This window comes from Schistocerca cancellata, chromosome 4, assembly GCF_023864275.1.
Source record: "Schistocerca cancellata isolate TAMUIC-IGC-003103 chromosome 4, iqSchCanc2.1, whole genome shotgun sequence".
Taxonomy (NCBI): domain Eukaryota; kingdom Metazoa; phylum Arthropoda; class Insecta; order Orthoptera; family Acrididae; genus Schistocerca; species Schistocerca cancellata.
In genome coordinates, this window is record NC_064629.1 from 597,065,271 (window position 1) to 597,082,466 (window position 17,196).

At 37.1% G+C, this 17,196-nt stretch overlaps 1 protein-coding gene across 6 annotated transcripts in view; it reads right to left on the reverse strand.

Annotated features, from left to right (window-relative positions):
- LOC126183210 (ephrin type-B receptor 1-B) overlaps nucleotides 1-17,196 on the reverse strand; it is a 363,595-nt gene that overhangs the window by 128,097 nt on the left and 218,302 nt on the right. For all 6 annotated transcript variants that reach the window (XM_049924992.1, XM_049924990.1, XM_049924988.1 and 3 more), the window contains exons 4-6: nucleotides 16,588-16,873; nucleotides 12,341-12,486; nucleotides 11,667-11,901 (exon numbers count right to left, since the gene is read on the reverse strand). In XM_049924992.1, coding sequence (XP_049780949.1) covers nucleotides 11,667-11,901; nucleotides 12,341-12,486; nucleotides 16,588-16,873 — 667 coding nt within the window. The remainder of the gene's footprint in view (nucleotides 1-11,666; nucleotides 11,902-12,340; nucleotides 12,487-16,587; nucleotides 16,874-17,196) is intronic.

A 17,196-nucleotide genomic window follows, 5' to 3' on the forward strand; every position in this document is an offset into this window, starting at 1 on the left:
ATAAATAGCCAATAAACTATTGAATGGACAGTTGACTGTTTTACAAATGATATCAATGTGTAATAGGAATTTGAAAATTGTCTGACAACATAGCACAAAAGGTACTATGATAAAAACAATGAAAGCATGTAAATGTTACACTGTACAGGAAGAGAACATGTGCTGATAGGACAAAGATGGGGAAGGAAATCTGCTGTATCCTTTACAAAGGATCAATCTCCCAAGCATTCATCTAAATCTAAGTAGCCGGATGGGCATCTGAATATTGCTGCTCTCAGAAGCAAGACCAGTAGCAATGTACATAATCTTATGATAGGTTTTATCAGTTAACAGAAGTTTCGGTTAGCACAAATTATTAAGATTTTTAGTCTGTTGCATCATCAGATTGTTCCATTTAACACCAAGTTTCAATGTTTTTCTCTTTTTTTTCCTTTTGTTTCTCTGCTAGAGTTGCACGAGTAACACTGTTTGACAAATGCAATCAACGACGACAACAATCACGACGCCAACAGAGTGAGCAATAAGATCCAGTTAACCAATGCACTTCTGTGTTCAGATATACTTTTTTACCTTAACAGAGAGGTAGTACGAGTAACAACTTCACAGTGCTAAGAACAAAAATGTTGAAGCTTTAAGTCTAGAATGATTCAATTATATGCACACTTCCAATGAATTTTTAATTGGACCTATAATTCAGTCAAAAGCAGACGAGATTGAAAGAACCTTAGATATTCAATATTTCTGATGTGCTTGTGGTTGGCTGTACTGTCTCCAAAAGCGACACTCTGTTTCATCATTAGCGATTTGTCAAGAAGCAAATAAAGCTGATGAAGAAGAAGCAAACAGCTGGTTGCATCAGTTTGACAAAATGAGAAAAAGTATGCCTTATGTCATTTCTACAAGATGGACAAAAATGGATTTTTATACAACCTTTTCAAAACATGTACCCACAAAATAAAAGGTGACAAGCGCCATTGAGGAGCACACAGTAAAGAATGTTAAACTGTTGTACATAATTCAGATACCAGTGATAAACATCATCCTTGGGTGATAATTAATTCTGAAAAACAACCATGTTTTATGAACATAAACATCGATACGTTACTTTGCACCTATTCTCACCTTAAGAGAGCTTGGATCGATAGCTCATCATTCTGTAAGTGGCTTCTTCATTTTAACATTCGAAAGGTAGTTCAGAATAGGCATGATAGGACATTGGACACGTGTAATATGCTGTAGTAAAAAGTTGCTTGTGAATCATTCCCCTGCAGCAATCACTTCCCACTCCAACCCTACTCGCACCGTGTCATCATGGACTCGCCACAGCCTACTGTTCACAATCAAGTGGGGCAGCGTCTCTCCGAAAGCTGCCTCAAAGAATAGGCTCTAGCTCCTTCACTCACTGTCTGGCTTCAAAGAGGCATCACTTTTTCGTTAGTCCACTTGCTCTCGGTGTGTTGTTCAGATTTACTCTCCTTCATATTGCACTACCATTTAGGTTGTCATTTTGGTTATTACTGTGGCTATTATTCTGGTTTTGATTCTGTTTACTATTGTGGTTAGTCTTCTATTAGTTCTCAAGAATGTTGAAAAGAAAAAATACTGAAAACTGTGTTTTCAATGAGGAATGGGAGATTAAGTACATTTTTGTAAAGAATTCCAATGAGAAACTGCTATGTTAAATATGAAAAAAGTGCTTAAATTAAAAACAAGGGTAGTACTCTTGCTTAACATTTCCCTTCACTCCATACAGCAACACATGGAAATTACTCTCATGATGTATGATGTACTTTAATGGATAAGTTAAAAAAAAGGTACAAAAGTTGCCTGAACCATCAAGTCTTAAACAGTTTAATTTCATTGTATGCAGTATGCTTAAAATTAGCAAAAGCCCAGAAATTATTCAGCAATGGTATACTCATCAAAGAATGTCCTATAGAAATGGCAAACACATATGCTTACGACAATGCTGCTGAACACTTTAAAACAGTTGCTCTGCTACATAACACTGAAAGTCGAATTCTTGATATTGGACATTTGTTGTTGTTGTGGTCTTCAGTCCTGAGACTGGTTTGATGCAGCTCTCCATGCTACTCTATCCTGTGCAAGCTTCTTCATCTCCCAGTATCTACTGCAACCTACATCCTTCTGAATCTGCTTAGTGTATTCATCTCTTGGTCTCCCTCTACGATTTTTACACTCCACACTGCCCTCCAATGCTAAATTTGTGATCCCTTGATGCCTCAAAACATGTCCTACCAACCGATCTCTTCTTCTAGTCAAGTTGTGCCACAAACTTCTCTTCTCCCCAATCCTATTCAATACTTCCTCATTAGTTACGTGATCTACCCACTTTATCTTCAGCATTCTTCTGTAGCACCACATTTCGAAAGCTTCTATTCTCTTCTTGTCCAAACTAGTTATCGTCCATGTTTCACTTCCATACATGGCTACACTCCATACAAATACTTTCAGAAATGACTTCCTGACACTTAAATCTATACTCGATGTTAACAAATTCCTCTTCTTGAGAAACGCTTTCCTTGCCATTGCCAGTCTACATTTTATATCCTCTCTACTTCGACCATCATCGGTTATTTTACTCCCCAAATAGCAAAACTCCTTTACTACTTTAAGTGTCTCATTTCCTAATCTAATTCCCTCAGCATCACCCGACTTAATTTGACTACATTCCATTATCCTCGTTTTGCTTTTGTTGATGTTCATCTTATATCCTCCTTTCAAGACACTGTCCATTCCGTTCAACTGCTCTTCCAAGTCCTTTGCTGTCTCTGACAGAATTACAATGTCATCGGCGAACCTCAAAGTTTTTACTTCTTCTCCATGAATTTTAATACCTACTCCGAATTTTTCTTTTGTTTCCTTTACTGCTTGCTCAATATACAGATTGAATAACATCGGGGAGAGGCTACAACCCTGTCTTACTCCTTTCCCAACCACTGCTTCCCTTTCATGCCCCTCGACTCTTATAACTGCCATCTGGTTTCTGTACAAATTGTAAATAGCCTTTCGCTCCCTGTATTTTACCCCTGCCACCTTCAGAATTTGAAAGAGAGTATTCCAATTAACATTGTCAAAAGCTTTCTCTAAGTCTACAAATGCTAGAAACGTAGGTTTGCCTTTTCTTAATCTTTCTTCTAAGATAAGTCGTAAGGTCAGTATTGCCTCACGTGTTCCAACATTTCTACGGAATCCAAACTGATCTTCCCCGAGGTCGGCTTCTACCAGTTTTTCCATTCATCTGTAAAGAATTCGCGTTAGTATTTTGCAGCTGTGACTTATTAAACTGATAGTTCGGTAATTTTCACATCTGTCAACACCTGCTTTCTTTGGAATTGGAATTATTATATTCTTCTTGAAGTCTGAGGGTATTTCTCCTGTCTCATACATCGTGCTCACCAGATGGTAGAGTTTTGTCATGACTGGCTCTCCCGAGGCCATCAGTAGTTCCAATGGAATGTTGTCTACTCCCGGGGCCTTGTTTCGACTCAGGTCATTCAGTGCTCTGTCAAACTCTTCACGCAGTATCTTATCTCCCATTTCGTCTTCATCTACATCCTCTTCCATTTCCATAATATTGTCCTCAAGTACATCGCCCTTGTATAAACCCTCTATATACTCCTTCCACCTTTCTGCCTTCCCTTCTTTGCTTAGAACTGGGTTGCCATCTGAGCTCTTGATATTCATACAAGTGGTTCTCTTCTCTCCAAAGGTCTCTTTAATTTTCCTGTAGGCAGTATCTATCTTACCCCTAGTGAGACAAGCCTCTACATCCTTACATTTGTCCTCAAGCCATCCCTGCTTAGCCATTTTGCACTTCCTGTCGATATCATTTTTTAGACGTTTGTATTCCTTTTTGCCTGCTTCATTTACTGCATTTTTATATTTCTCCTTTCATCAATTAAATTCAATATTTCTTCTGTTACCCAAGGATTTCTATTAGCCCTCGTCTTTTTACCTACTTGATCCTCTGCTGCCTTCACTACTTCATCCCTCAGAGCTACCCATTCTTCTTCTATTCTTCTATATTGGACATAGCATACAAAAAAAATTAAACAATTTAATTACAAACTGTTGGTACTATTCTTTGTGTGTGGAGTAGAGTACTGATCAAACAGGCCTAATAATGGACAACTTTCCTGTAGATGAAGAGCTGCTTGCTTTAATTTTGTTATCAGAACAACAGGATTGCATATTTGTAACGCAGTTAACAAGTGTGTTGACAAAACTGGTGGTTCTAAAATGTGCTCTGCTATTTATACCGATGGTGCGCCAGCTATGACCACTGATGACTTCGTTGGTCAATTAAGAAAAATGGAATAAGCTGTTCAGTGTTTCATTGCATTATTTGTAAGGAAGTGCTATCCGGAAAAAGTGTTAGAAAGTTTTCTGTAGTGAAAGATGTAACAAAAATTATGAACTGAATATGCAGAGGAAATCGAGCACTATCTCACTCAAAATTTAAACATTTTTTGAAATAAGCTGACGCAGAATACAGAGACATATTTTTTCATTGCAAAATTTGTTGATTGAGTGCAGGAAAATATTTAGTTCATTGTTTTGCACTTAAAAAAGAACTTTTCAAGTTTTTGAGTATAGAAATACAATTGGATATCATACCACCTGAAAACAAGCTGAAGTATTCGCTTTCTTATCAGTATTAGCATTTATAACAGACTTTATAAACCATTTAGATAATTTGAATTTGCATTTGCAAAGAAATTTCTGATATCTTTATACAGATATTAGTGCAATTTCCCCAGTTGCTGTGATTTGAAACATGAATGGGTTTAAAATTTTTGAGATTTACTTCCCTTATTGATGAAGTCTTCAATGAGTTTCACAATTGTTTTAAAGATTTTTAATCATTATCTTTAATAATCCAATGAAAATTAGTCTTGGAAATGTTTGAAGTTATCTTCAAGAAGATGATCCATTCATGCTATCCAGAACAGAAAAGGATGTAGCAATTTTTGAAGTCACGTCACTATGTTGGTACCTACAACTTGCCGACTTCACTCTTCAAATAAAATCTTTATTCAGATTAACATACATTTGTGAAAGTACATTTACTTCAGCAAAGTACATTATTTCTGCTCAGCATAATGCAGTTATCAATGAGTCATTGGAATATCTACTACATTTTGCTGCCACAAAAATTGAAATTGATATTGCAGAATTTGTCAAGATCAAGTTAAGAAATCAAAACATAAATATTTAAATATGTCTTTACTGTCAGTACAAGAGTTTCAGACAAATAACCAGATAAAAATCAAAATTTTATTATATTGCTTCCTTTGAAGTTCACATATATGGAATAGATAGGATCTACAATCCACAATGATTGATAGTCATCCCTGCAATTGGCCAGTATGTGACTATGACTGTGGCAGGGCCACAACGGCACCACAAGGGTCAAGATGGAGGGGAAAGGATTCGACAGAAGGGAATGGTTCGTGGACCCATGCTTTGGCAGGCCTGCTGTAAATGGTTAACATGTAGAAAAAACTATCCCCAAAATAGAATGCCACTGTAGTATTTTTCATCCTTTTTTACCCATTGTATTAAAAAAGGCAATCACATTACACTCACTTCAATATTCACATCCCACACCACATAATATGTCTGGTTCTGCCTGGGGTTGCCATTTATTACAGTGTGTGTAATGTTCATTGTTACAATTTCACTCAGTTGAGATGCATAGCTAGTGTTAGCTTCCCACAATGCAGGTAATAGCTGATACTCCAAATGTTGTTAGTGAGATGTCTGGTATGCACACAGTGTTTCAAGTACACAGCAAAAATGGCTCATAAGAGGGGGAAGTACCAAGTATTCATGTGGGATGGATGCTTGTTGCTACTGCTATTAACATTACCTTATTTACGCAAATCTAATGCACATTTTTTGTTTACCATATGCAGTATTCAAAATTGGGGTGCAGATAAGATTACATTACATGTGAATAAAAACTTGAATCCATCATTCACTGGCAACGTCATTGCAACTTAAGTATTTTTCCCCACATTACAATGCACTGTCATAATTCTCAACTTCGGTGCATTATTGATGGCTTACTACTGCATAGTATGTTTGCATTAGGTAGTCATGAAATGGAAGGCAAGCAGAGAAGAACTTTGTGTGATGCTACTTTCAAATGTAAGGAAATTCTTTATGCTGAAAAATATGGTAACAAGAGGGCTGGTCGAGAGTTTAGTGTAGCTGAGAGTTGGGTCTGCTTACTAAAGAAATGGAAACTGGCATTATTTGATAGCTGTGGATGGGTTGATGGCTTTATGAAACAGGTGGGCTTATCTCTACAATGCCGTACAGCAGCATGCCAAAAGCTTCCATAGGACTCTGAGAAAAAACTTCAATAATTTCAGCAATATATCATCATGCTTTGGAAAGAGAAGAATTTTTCATCAACACTGATGAGATGCCAGTTTGATCTAAAACGCACATAACTACACGATTGATGATAAGAGAACAAAAGGAATTACCATTAAAACATCAGGATGTGAAAAACAGTCCATTACTGTAAAGATGGCAATCACGGCAGATGGGGGCAAACTTCCTCCTTTCTTAAACTTCAAGTACAAATAAACCCTAAGATCTCTAAAAATTAAAAGCTGTTCCCTGGCGATGGCATTGTTTGAAATCAAGAGAAAGAAAGGACAATGAAACTTGACTGCTTGACTGGCTCCAAAACGTATGGGAACTCTACCTCGTTGAGCTTTCACAGCTACCATCAATGCTTTGTCTTCATGGATTTCGTGGTCAACTCGCTAATGATGTAAGAACGAAGATCCATAGCCAAGCCAGTGACGCTGTCACTATTCCTGGAGGAATGACGTCCGTGTTGCAACCGCTGGATGTTAATATAAACAAATAGCAACTGGAATCACTCAACAGAGGAAAGTCCACTGGACCTGACGGGATACCAATTCGATTCTACACAGAGTACGCGAAAGAACTTGCCCCCCTTCTAACAGCCGTGTACCGCAAGTCTCTAGAGGAACAGAAGGTTCCAAATGATTGGAAAAGAGCACAGGTAGTCCCAGTCTTCAAGAAGGGTCGTCGAGCAGATGCGCAAAACTATAGACCTATCTCTCTGACGTCGATCTGTTGTAGAATTTTAGAACATGTCTTTTGCTCGAGTATCATGTCGTTTTTGGAAACTCAGAATCTACTATGTAGGAATCAACATGGATTCCGGAAACAGCGATCGTGTGAGACCCAACTCGCTCTATTTGTTCACGAGACCCAGAAAATATTAGATACAGGCTCCCAGGTAGATGCTATTTTTCTTGACTTCCGGAAGGCGTTCGATACAGTTCCGCACTGTCGCCTGATAAACAAAGTAAGAGCCTACGGAATATCAGACCAGCTGTGTGGCTGGATTGAAGAGTTTTTAGCAAACAGAACACAGCATGTTGTTCTCAATGGAGAGACATCTACAGACGTTAAAGTAACCTCTGGCGTGCCACAGGGGAGTGTTATGGGACCATTGCTTTTCACAATATATATAAATGACCTAGTAGATAGTGTCGGAAGTTCCATGCGGCTTTTCGCGGATGATGCTGTAGTATACAGAGAAGTTGCAGCATTAGAAAATTGTAGCGAAATGCAGGAAGATCTGCAGCGGATAGGCACTTGGTGCAGGGAGTGGCAACTGACCCTTAACATAGACAAATGTAATGTATTGCGAATACATAGAAAGAAGGATCCTTTATTGTATGATTATATGATAGTGGAACAAACACTGGTAGCAGTTACTTCTGTAAAATATCTGGGAGTATGCGTGCGGAACGATTTGAAGTGGAATGATCATATAAAATTAATTGTTGGTAAGGCGGGTACCAGGTTGAGATTCATTGGGAGAGTCCTTAGAAAATGTAGTCCATCAACAAAGGAGGTGGCTTACAAAACACTCGTTCGACCTATACTTGAGTATTGCTCATCAGTGTGGGATCCGTACCAGATCGGGTTGACGGAGGAGATAGAGAAGATCCAAAGAAGAGCGGCGCGTTTCGTCACAGGGTTATTTGGTAACCGTGATAGCGTTACGGAGATGTTTAACAAACTCAAGTGGCAGACCCTGCAAGAGAGGCGCTCTGCATCGCGGTGTAGCTTGCTCGCCAGGTTTCGAGAGGGTGCGTTTCTGGATGATGTATCGAATATATTGCTTCCCCCTACTTATACCTCCCGAGGAGATCACGAATGTAAAATTAGAGAGATTAGAGCGCGCACAGAGGCTTTCAGACAGTCGTTCTTCCCGCGAACCATACGCGACTGGAACAGGAAAGGGAGATAATGACAGTGGCACGTAAAGTGCCCTCCGCCACACACCGTTGGGTGGCTTGCGGAGTATAAATGTAGATGTAGATGTAGAACCTTTCACAGGTTACATTCAGGAACAGTACGAAAAATGGTTTTGTGATCCAAACTGTGAACTGACTCCACCAAGTAAAATTAAGCTTGCTGTACTCCACATTATTGCACACAGAGCTTCAGCTGCCTGTAAAAGAATTGAAGCACCAATGATCATAGACGCATTCAAGAAACACAGAATTTCAAATACTCTGTATGGCATGAAGGTGGTGTGCTTTGGAACGACATCAAGGATCAAGGGGGAAGATGAAATGATTCTGTTTCCAAGGACACTTAACAATGGGTCACTTAAAAACTATTGTTGTTTGATTGTTCATGTATACATCCATTGATATGTAAAATAGACTTAGCCTACCAGTGATGTGCAAAAAACTCTTTTTTATGATTTTAATTTTCAAAATTGGAGTGAGCACTACATTCAATGGTGCATTAGATTCACATGAATACAGTATGTGCACAGTCATCAGCAGGAAAACTATATGGGAAAGCTCCTCAAAGTAATCTTCATCATTCTGTGTGTTCAAATAGTTTAACTGATATTGGTTAAAAGAAACACATGAATCACCTAGTAGTTGCAAAGATGTCTCACACTGGCCAAATGCCGATTAGTAAATGTGCCTTTGTGCACTTCTGTTAGAGTTGTACCAGTAATTTGGCCTTCAACTGATGTACTGGGTGTTGGAGCATATCGCTCTGTGCATCATGGGTCATCACCTTGTTTGGAACGGCAATTATAGTTAAGTTCAGAACCATTTCTGTGCTTTTGAAATCAGAAGTACATGTTATCCCAAGAACTGTAATATTATGCCTATGCCAAGCCAATGTCTCTTTCAAAGTACTCAGCAGCTCAGAACATATTGCAGGTGAGGTGGATGGCTACAAGTACTGAAAGTGGACTGATAGGTCTGTGTAATGAGCTTTATGCAGTCCTCAAAACTGCCTCCTGTGAACTACAATGTGATTTTCTGCCCAATACTTATCATCAGATTTCCAAAAGATGGCAAGGGGAAGAGCTATCAGTAGGTATGTAAATGTTATAACAATGCAAAAATTGATTTTACACTAGACAAATGAGAACTGAAAAAATCATTGGAACAGTAAAGAGCTTGGACAGCCAAAACGGAATCTATATACACTGAAGAGCCAAAGAAACTGGTACACCTGCCTAATATCGTGTAGGGCCCCTGCGAGCACACAGAAGTGCTGCAACATTGTGTGGCATGGACTCTACTAATGACGGAAGTAGTGCAGGAGGCAACTGACACCATTAATCCTGCAGGGCTGTCCATAAACCTGTTAAGAGTACGAGGGGGTAGAAATCTCTTCTGAATAGCATGTTGCAAGCCATCCAAGATATGCTCAATAATGTTCATGTCTGGGGAGTTTGGTGGCCAGCAGAAGTGTTTAAACTCAGAAGTTTTTTTCCTGGAGCCACTCTGTAGCAATTCTGGATGTGTGAGGTGTTGCATTGTAGTGCTAGAACTGCCCAAGTCTGTCGGAATGCACAATGGACATGAATGGATGCAGGTGATCAGGCAGGATGCTTACATACATGGTGGCCATCAGAGTCGTATCTAGACATATCAGGGGTCCCATATCACTCCAACTGCACATGGCCTGCACCATTACAGAGCCTCCAACAGACCCCTGCTGACATGCAGGATCCATGGATTCATGCGGTTGTCTCCATACCCATACACGTCCATCTGCTCGATACAATTTGATACGAGACTTGTCCGACCAGGCAACATGTTTACGGTCGACAACAGTCCAATGTTGGTATTGACGGGTCCATGTGAAGCGTAAAGCTTTGTGTCGTGCAGTCACATGAAGGGAACACAAGTGGGCCTTCGGCTCTGAAAGCCCGTATCAATGATGTTTCATTGAATGGTTCACACACTGACACATGCTGACGGAGCAGCATTGAAATCTACAGCAATTTGCAAATGTGTTGCACTTCCATAATGTTGAAACATTCTCTTTAGTCATCATTGGTCACGTTCTTGCAGGATCTTTTTCCCACTGCAGCGATGTCGGAGGTTTGATGTTTTATCGGATTCCTAATATTCATGGTACACTCGTGCGCCGACTTTAATAACACGTTCAAAATCACTTAAATCTTGATAACCTGCCATTGTAGCAGCAGTAAGCAATCTAACAACTGCACCAGACACTTGTTGTCTTATATAGGCATTACCGATCACAGCACTGTATTCTGCCTGTTAACATATCTCTGTTTTTGAATACGCATGCCTATACCAGTTTCTTTGCTGCTTCAGTGAATAACAGATAAATATAAAGAAAGATTGAATGTGTTCCTGTCTCACGGGTCATGGTCTTTTGGCAGAAGAACAAAGCCGAAAGAAGGTTTAGAGGTGGTTATGTTCTATAATAAAGAAGAAATAAAAAAAAGTGTTTTATCTTTTGTCAGTTAGCACAGCTTACATTACAAATTTCTACTTTTCTTGTTGGCTATGTCTGATTACTTTTCATCAAATCTGGTAGCATTCTCTCTGATTCTGGAGTCCTATTATTTTTCTGCTCCACCAATAAACCATTACATTTTTGTTTATTTGAAATCTCTTTTTATGTTATATGTGCCACAATTTTTGAACTGAGTAAGATCGTGCAGTGGTAGTCACATGATTCATCTCCAGGATTAAGATTTTCCATGTTTTTTACAAATCTCCAAAGATGAATTTCAAGATGGTTCCCAAGGAAAAATGTCACGCACAACTTCTTTCCCTATACTTGTCCAATTTGAGATTTTGCTCTGTCTCTAACGACCTCTTTGTCAATAGGATGCTACACTCTACAACAATTTTCCTTACTCAAAATTCTTGAATTATATTTTCGCTTTAAACACAACATGATGTTTATAGTACATCCCGGTTCTATTTTATCATGATTTAAATTTTTATGTTTCTTCACTTATTACTACTATTAATTTGTTTTACATCACTACTCTTTTCTTTTTCTTCTTAGAATTGTCTCATAGTTACAGTGTTTCCATATCATCATTTCTACTAAACTAAAGGCACTAACATGACAATTATACTAGACATCAACAGGACATGCAGTTATTTTTCTTTTTCTGTACCAGTATAAACACTACACTTAAGTTCAGATACATGAAATAAAGGCCCGCATAATGAACATCTGGAACTAAAAGAGAAGGAACTGTTATTCATTTATCAGTGATAATGTCATAGTAAAAAAGAAAGTTGTAATTTACCATATAAAAATGGACTTACGTGCACAGGACTGTTTCTCCACTTTTGCTTCAAATCCAGCTTTGCACTTGCATCCTCCAGAAGGCAAATACCACTTCCCATCACCTTTGCATAAATAGGTTGGCATATCAACTTCTTCAGAATTTTCAACACATTTCCCAGTAGCTCGTTCAATGAATGTCACCTCTTTCCCAGTGGGTGTTGTTGGAAAGTGAGCAAAATTCACAGTAACTTCTGGGCATGTCAGATAATAAACCTACAATAAATTAAATATACAAGAAGTTATCCTTGTACATCTTTCACAAATATGAAATTAAGAAACAACGTAGACAATGTAGCTGTGTGTGTGTGTGTGTGTGTGTGTGTGTGTGTGTGTGTGTGTGTGTGTGTGATTCATATTGTGCATGCATGCACATGTGTTCTGTATTAGCTCTATGAAGAACATCATCCAAAATCTTTGGAATGTTTCCAGTCTAGTTTATGTGCCTATCAACCATATGGTATGTTGTTACCTTTACTCCTTATATTACTTGTTTTCCACTGCAGATTTTTGATTATCGTAAAGATATAACTACTACATACAGAAAATTGTTGGTAGATGCTGATTCTGAAACACTTACAATAAAACACTGAAGTCTGTTCTGTATCTACAAACTTTACAAATTTAATTAAAAAATACATGCAAAGAAATTTACCTTTATTGCTAAAAGAGATATACAAGCGCCTTGATCTCGGAATGCAAAATACACTCCCTTCTTGGTAACAGGAATAGATTTGATTTCGGTGTTAATAATAACTTCACTGTTAGTGTTGAAACGTCCTTCACCAGCAGCAATGCGACCTGTAAAATATCCAACAGTATTTTATATAAGACAAACTGTTCATAGCCCCTACCCTTCCCCAAAAAAGAGAAAAAGAGAGAGAGAGAGAGAGAGAGAGAGAGAGAGAGAGAGAGAGAGAGAGAGACGTGAAGTATTTTAAGCTTCTCTGACAGCAGTGGCATTTGCATTTGTTACCAGAAGAATGACACTCTCTGTCCAGCTGCACGTGTCACAACTATAATTCAGAGTAAACCTTTTTCATTGTAATGTCATAATTAATATCAAGACCCTAATGTCATCACTGTTTAGCACTCAACAATTTGAAACCCATCCAAATTTTACAATAAAATACTATAGATAACTACCATTTTACATAATTTCAACTATGAAATGAGATCCATTCAAATGAGCCACAAAAATGCAATCAAAAGCAATTAGGTAATAGGGTCAAATAATTAATATCAGTTTCAGTTCTATACACTGCCTCTCAAATAACTAAAATGTAAAAGTCTGACATTTCCTCGACATCTTATTTTTTTGTATTTAAAGCAATGTCATCCAAACATCTGAGGTAATTGTGAACATCAATGAGTTTTTATATCCCTCCTTATATCCAATAAACTGCTCCCAACCTCATAAGCTACAGACAAATTCCAGACAAATGAAATGGTCCACATTTGAACCTGTAACAGTTCTTGTGGTAAGTATAAGAATTAGTGGACAGAAAGTGGCTAGTGAAAGTTCTGAAACTCATTCTGTGTAAACTGAGCCAAGTATATTGTCACAGCAACCAAAACAATTATAAAATGAAAAATCTTACAAGTAACCAAGTACCTGTGGGATTTTCAGTACACAGTCAGGAGGAGGGTGGGGTGGGGGGGGGGGGGAGGAGGAGGAGGAGGGAGGAGGAGGCAACTGTCCCTAGTGATAATGTTTTTAGTTTATGAATATGAAAAAGATCTGTAACCACAGTGTTCGAATTTTTATGACTTGAAAATGACTGGAAAATTAACAATAAAATGACCTGAAAAATATAAAATGGCATAAAATATATATAAAGTGAGTTATAAAATGAACTAGAGTAATGAAAAACTTTATAGGAGGTTCGCTCCGAGATTACAACAAGAAAAAAAATTTAACTTCACTGTGTTTTTCTTTAAGAAATCTCTCTTTTTGAAGATTGTACAAAAACTGTTGTGTAATCATCTCACAAGGAGAGGTCTCCAGCAGTGGGATCCCAGGTATCACACCTTGCAGCCATTCACCCAATTGGGCCCCCATTCGCGAGTAACTGATGAAAAAAAAAAATTGGAATTTTGCATGACGCTCAATAACATTAAAAAAGTTGCATTACAAAGACTGGTTGTGTGGTGTAATGGATAGGGTCAGGGCTTCACATGCAAGAGGCTGTGGGTTCAAATCTAGTCAGGTGTATGAAACTTCTTTGTTTTTAAATCTTTATCGAAATGACTTTTACATGTATTTTTTTTATTTTTATTCCTTTATCACATCATTTTAATCACAATATGAATCATTTGTTTCTTTTTTTCTTTATATCATTCTTTCTTCACTCGGAATTTTTGTGAATGTGAATTTAATTATATTTATCTATTACAATATTCAATTATTTGAAAATTATGATCTAAATAACAAAAGACAAGATAATCTATTTATACTGACTGTGCAATGGTGTGAAAAACATTTTTTATTACAAGATGTGCAATTCTTTTGCATGGTAATCGTCACAGAAACATTTAAAACATGGCCTAAATTCCTATTGCACTATGGGCAAAATAACACAGATGAAGTTTTACGTGAAGGAAGGGTTCACAAGTAAAACAAAATTCAAGCAAAATGAGAAATAGATATAATGACTGCATTAACCCGGACGAAAAAAATAGGATGATAAAACGAAAGAAATTATACTGAAATTAATATATAAAAATTAAATACACATGAACAAAGATTTCAAGTGGAAAAAAGAATGTAGGAAGAAAAATGAGAACAAATGAAGAAGTCAATATTATGATTAAAATGATGTGACAAAGGAATGGATATAAAATATTATGTTTAAATGAATTAACTAAATAAAACTGATGATCAAAGTCATTTCGATACAGATTTAAACTAATAAAAAATTGGTGTACATGACAAGATTCAAACCCACAACCTCCTGCATGTGAAAATCTTGCCCTATCCATTACACCACACAACCAGTCCACATAATACAACTTTTTAACACTATTGAGCATCATGCAAAATTTTGAATTTTTTTTTCATCAATTATTCACAAATGAAAGCCCACCAAGGTGAATGGCTGCAGTGTGTGATACCTGGGATCTTAACCTAGAGAATCGTGTAGATGGTTTCAAAAAGTCAATCCCACCACTGGGGACCACTTCTTCACAGAGCTATTGCAAAGTATGACAGCCTGCAAGATTACATTCTTGAAAGTGATGGAATGTCTGTTATCAAACAACATGTACTTGTACTTAGAAAATCTTTGAATATTTTGTGAAACAACTAGTGTGTACACTTTGATACATTACTTCAGTTTCAAAAATGACTTTAAAAAATCAACACATGCATTCCACTAATTTGGTACAACATAATACCAAACATTGACATTTTTGTTTCAATACTCATCCCTAGCACAAGTTAATAACAGCAAGTGATGTGATAATGACAACATGCAGATGAACCATCAATTTATTTACAACATGTACAAATACACTCTTGAGCAACATTGTTATATCCTTCCTATAGGCACATGGATTGTTCATTCTTGCCAACATTAAAAGAACAAACCGGTGTGTAATAAATGACCATTAAACACAAACATGTAAAGTAGTAAGTTTGATTACAGTATGGTATGGTACCTATTTCACAAAAATGCAAAATTATTCATAAATTTACATTACTATAGCCAGAATTTTTGGTATTTTAATTTTTGTGAACAATGCATAGCTCATAAAGAAATAAAGATTACGTGTTCATGTCAGCAAACTCTGGGCACTATTAATAGGTTACAATGCAATGAAATGAAGGCACAATTGACTAAGTGACAAAACAACTACACGTTTATGCAGTCCCATAACGGGGATCTCCATGATGAGAGTTCTGTGTCAGAAATGTTACCTTCATGACAAACAAAACAGGCACCTTACAGTTCCATCATCACTAAGCGTGCATACCTCCATAAGCCACAAATGGCTATTGGTGTAACAAAACAGTTGCATAACAAAACACTCTCGGCATAAGTTTACTCCTACAAAATTCAAATAATGGTAAACTGTCTGATGCTAATTTAAAGTAGCATATTGTGTTATATTTCTTTTCATTTGCAGAAGGTGTGTTCATATGTACTATGTGGCCTCTAATCGGTACTTGTCAGTAGAAATAGGAAGTTGTCATCAATGCAGCTATTGCCATTCCATGCAATTTAACAGTAGATTACACTTATTGAGTAAGTGTTGTAAAATAGCCTTCATTTGATTAATTTTATAATCATTACTACAAATAAGCACCACATCTGAGCATGAACATCTCTATGAACTTCATAATACCAGTGACCTAGTAATCTCACGAGAAATCCATAGTATACTTTTAAAGAAGGCCAGATATAAACCTGAAATTGTACTGTTTGGAAGAAGTGTTACCATAAACTGCTGACAACACATCCTTTTAGGTTTCAAATTACACCATTAGTAACAAACTATTTAACTGACAATAAAAAGGGAAAAAACAATGCTGATAATCTATAGCTAAGATCAAAATGTATCTACAATATATACAGTTACATAGTGTAACTTTTATATGAAACAAAAGTAAACAGTAAAAACCAAAGAGCTACTGAAAAAAATTCAACATTCACTATTCTTACCTAACTTTTTTTCACATGAACAAGAGTGTGTATAAAATGTTATCTGCAAACAATCCCCCCCCCCCCCCTCTCTCTCTCTCTCTCTCTCTCTCTCTCTCTCTCTCTCTCTCTCTGTGTGTGTGTGTGTGTGTGTGTGTGTGTGTGTGTGTGTGTGTGTGTGTGTGTGTGTCAAGTTTTCTACTTTTTCTTCTCCAAAGAAGTAAATAATGGCAATCATAGAAGAATATTGTGCACTTACCAATAAGTTTATAGCTTTCTGGTTCCCAAGGTGGAGGTTCCTTCGTTGCAGCATCAAACTCATAATATAGCAGGCTAAATGTTTCTTTACAAGATAGCGCATTGCCAGGGAACAATGAACAATCTCTAATTGTAAACTTGATCTCAATGTACATTCGGTTGGCTATTCCTCTCTCCACAAATGGCGTCCATAACCAATTATTAACATTATTGTAGGCCACATCACAAACAACATACGATCTCCAATTTATCCCTTTCTCGAAGTCTGTGAAGCTTTCTTCGACCCACTGAAAGCAAATTAACAATACTAGTTTTATAATATATATTGGTGTATTCACATTCATATATTTAAATAACCAATACTTTGTGTCTTGAAAGGCATTAGGGACTTTCATATTTCCATAGCTACGATCAAAGAAAAGACAAAACAAAATGTGCATTTGAGCATAACAACAATAAGCAATTAACACTTTTCCAAAAGAATTCAGCACAAAACATGTTTACCAGCTACAGTCAGGCACATTTCATTTATATGAAAAGCACTCAGCTTACATAGAAGCAGATGACATTAGTGTTTGTCCAAAGGAGAGAAGCAAACAAGGTTTAAAAC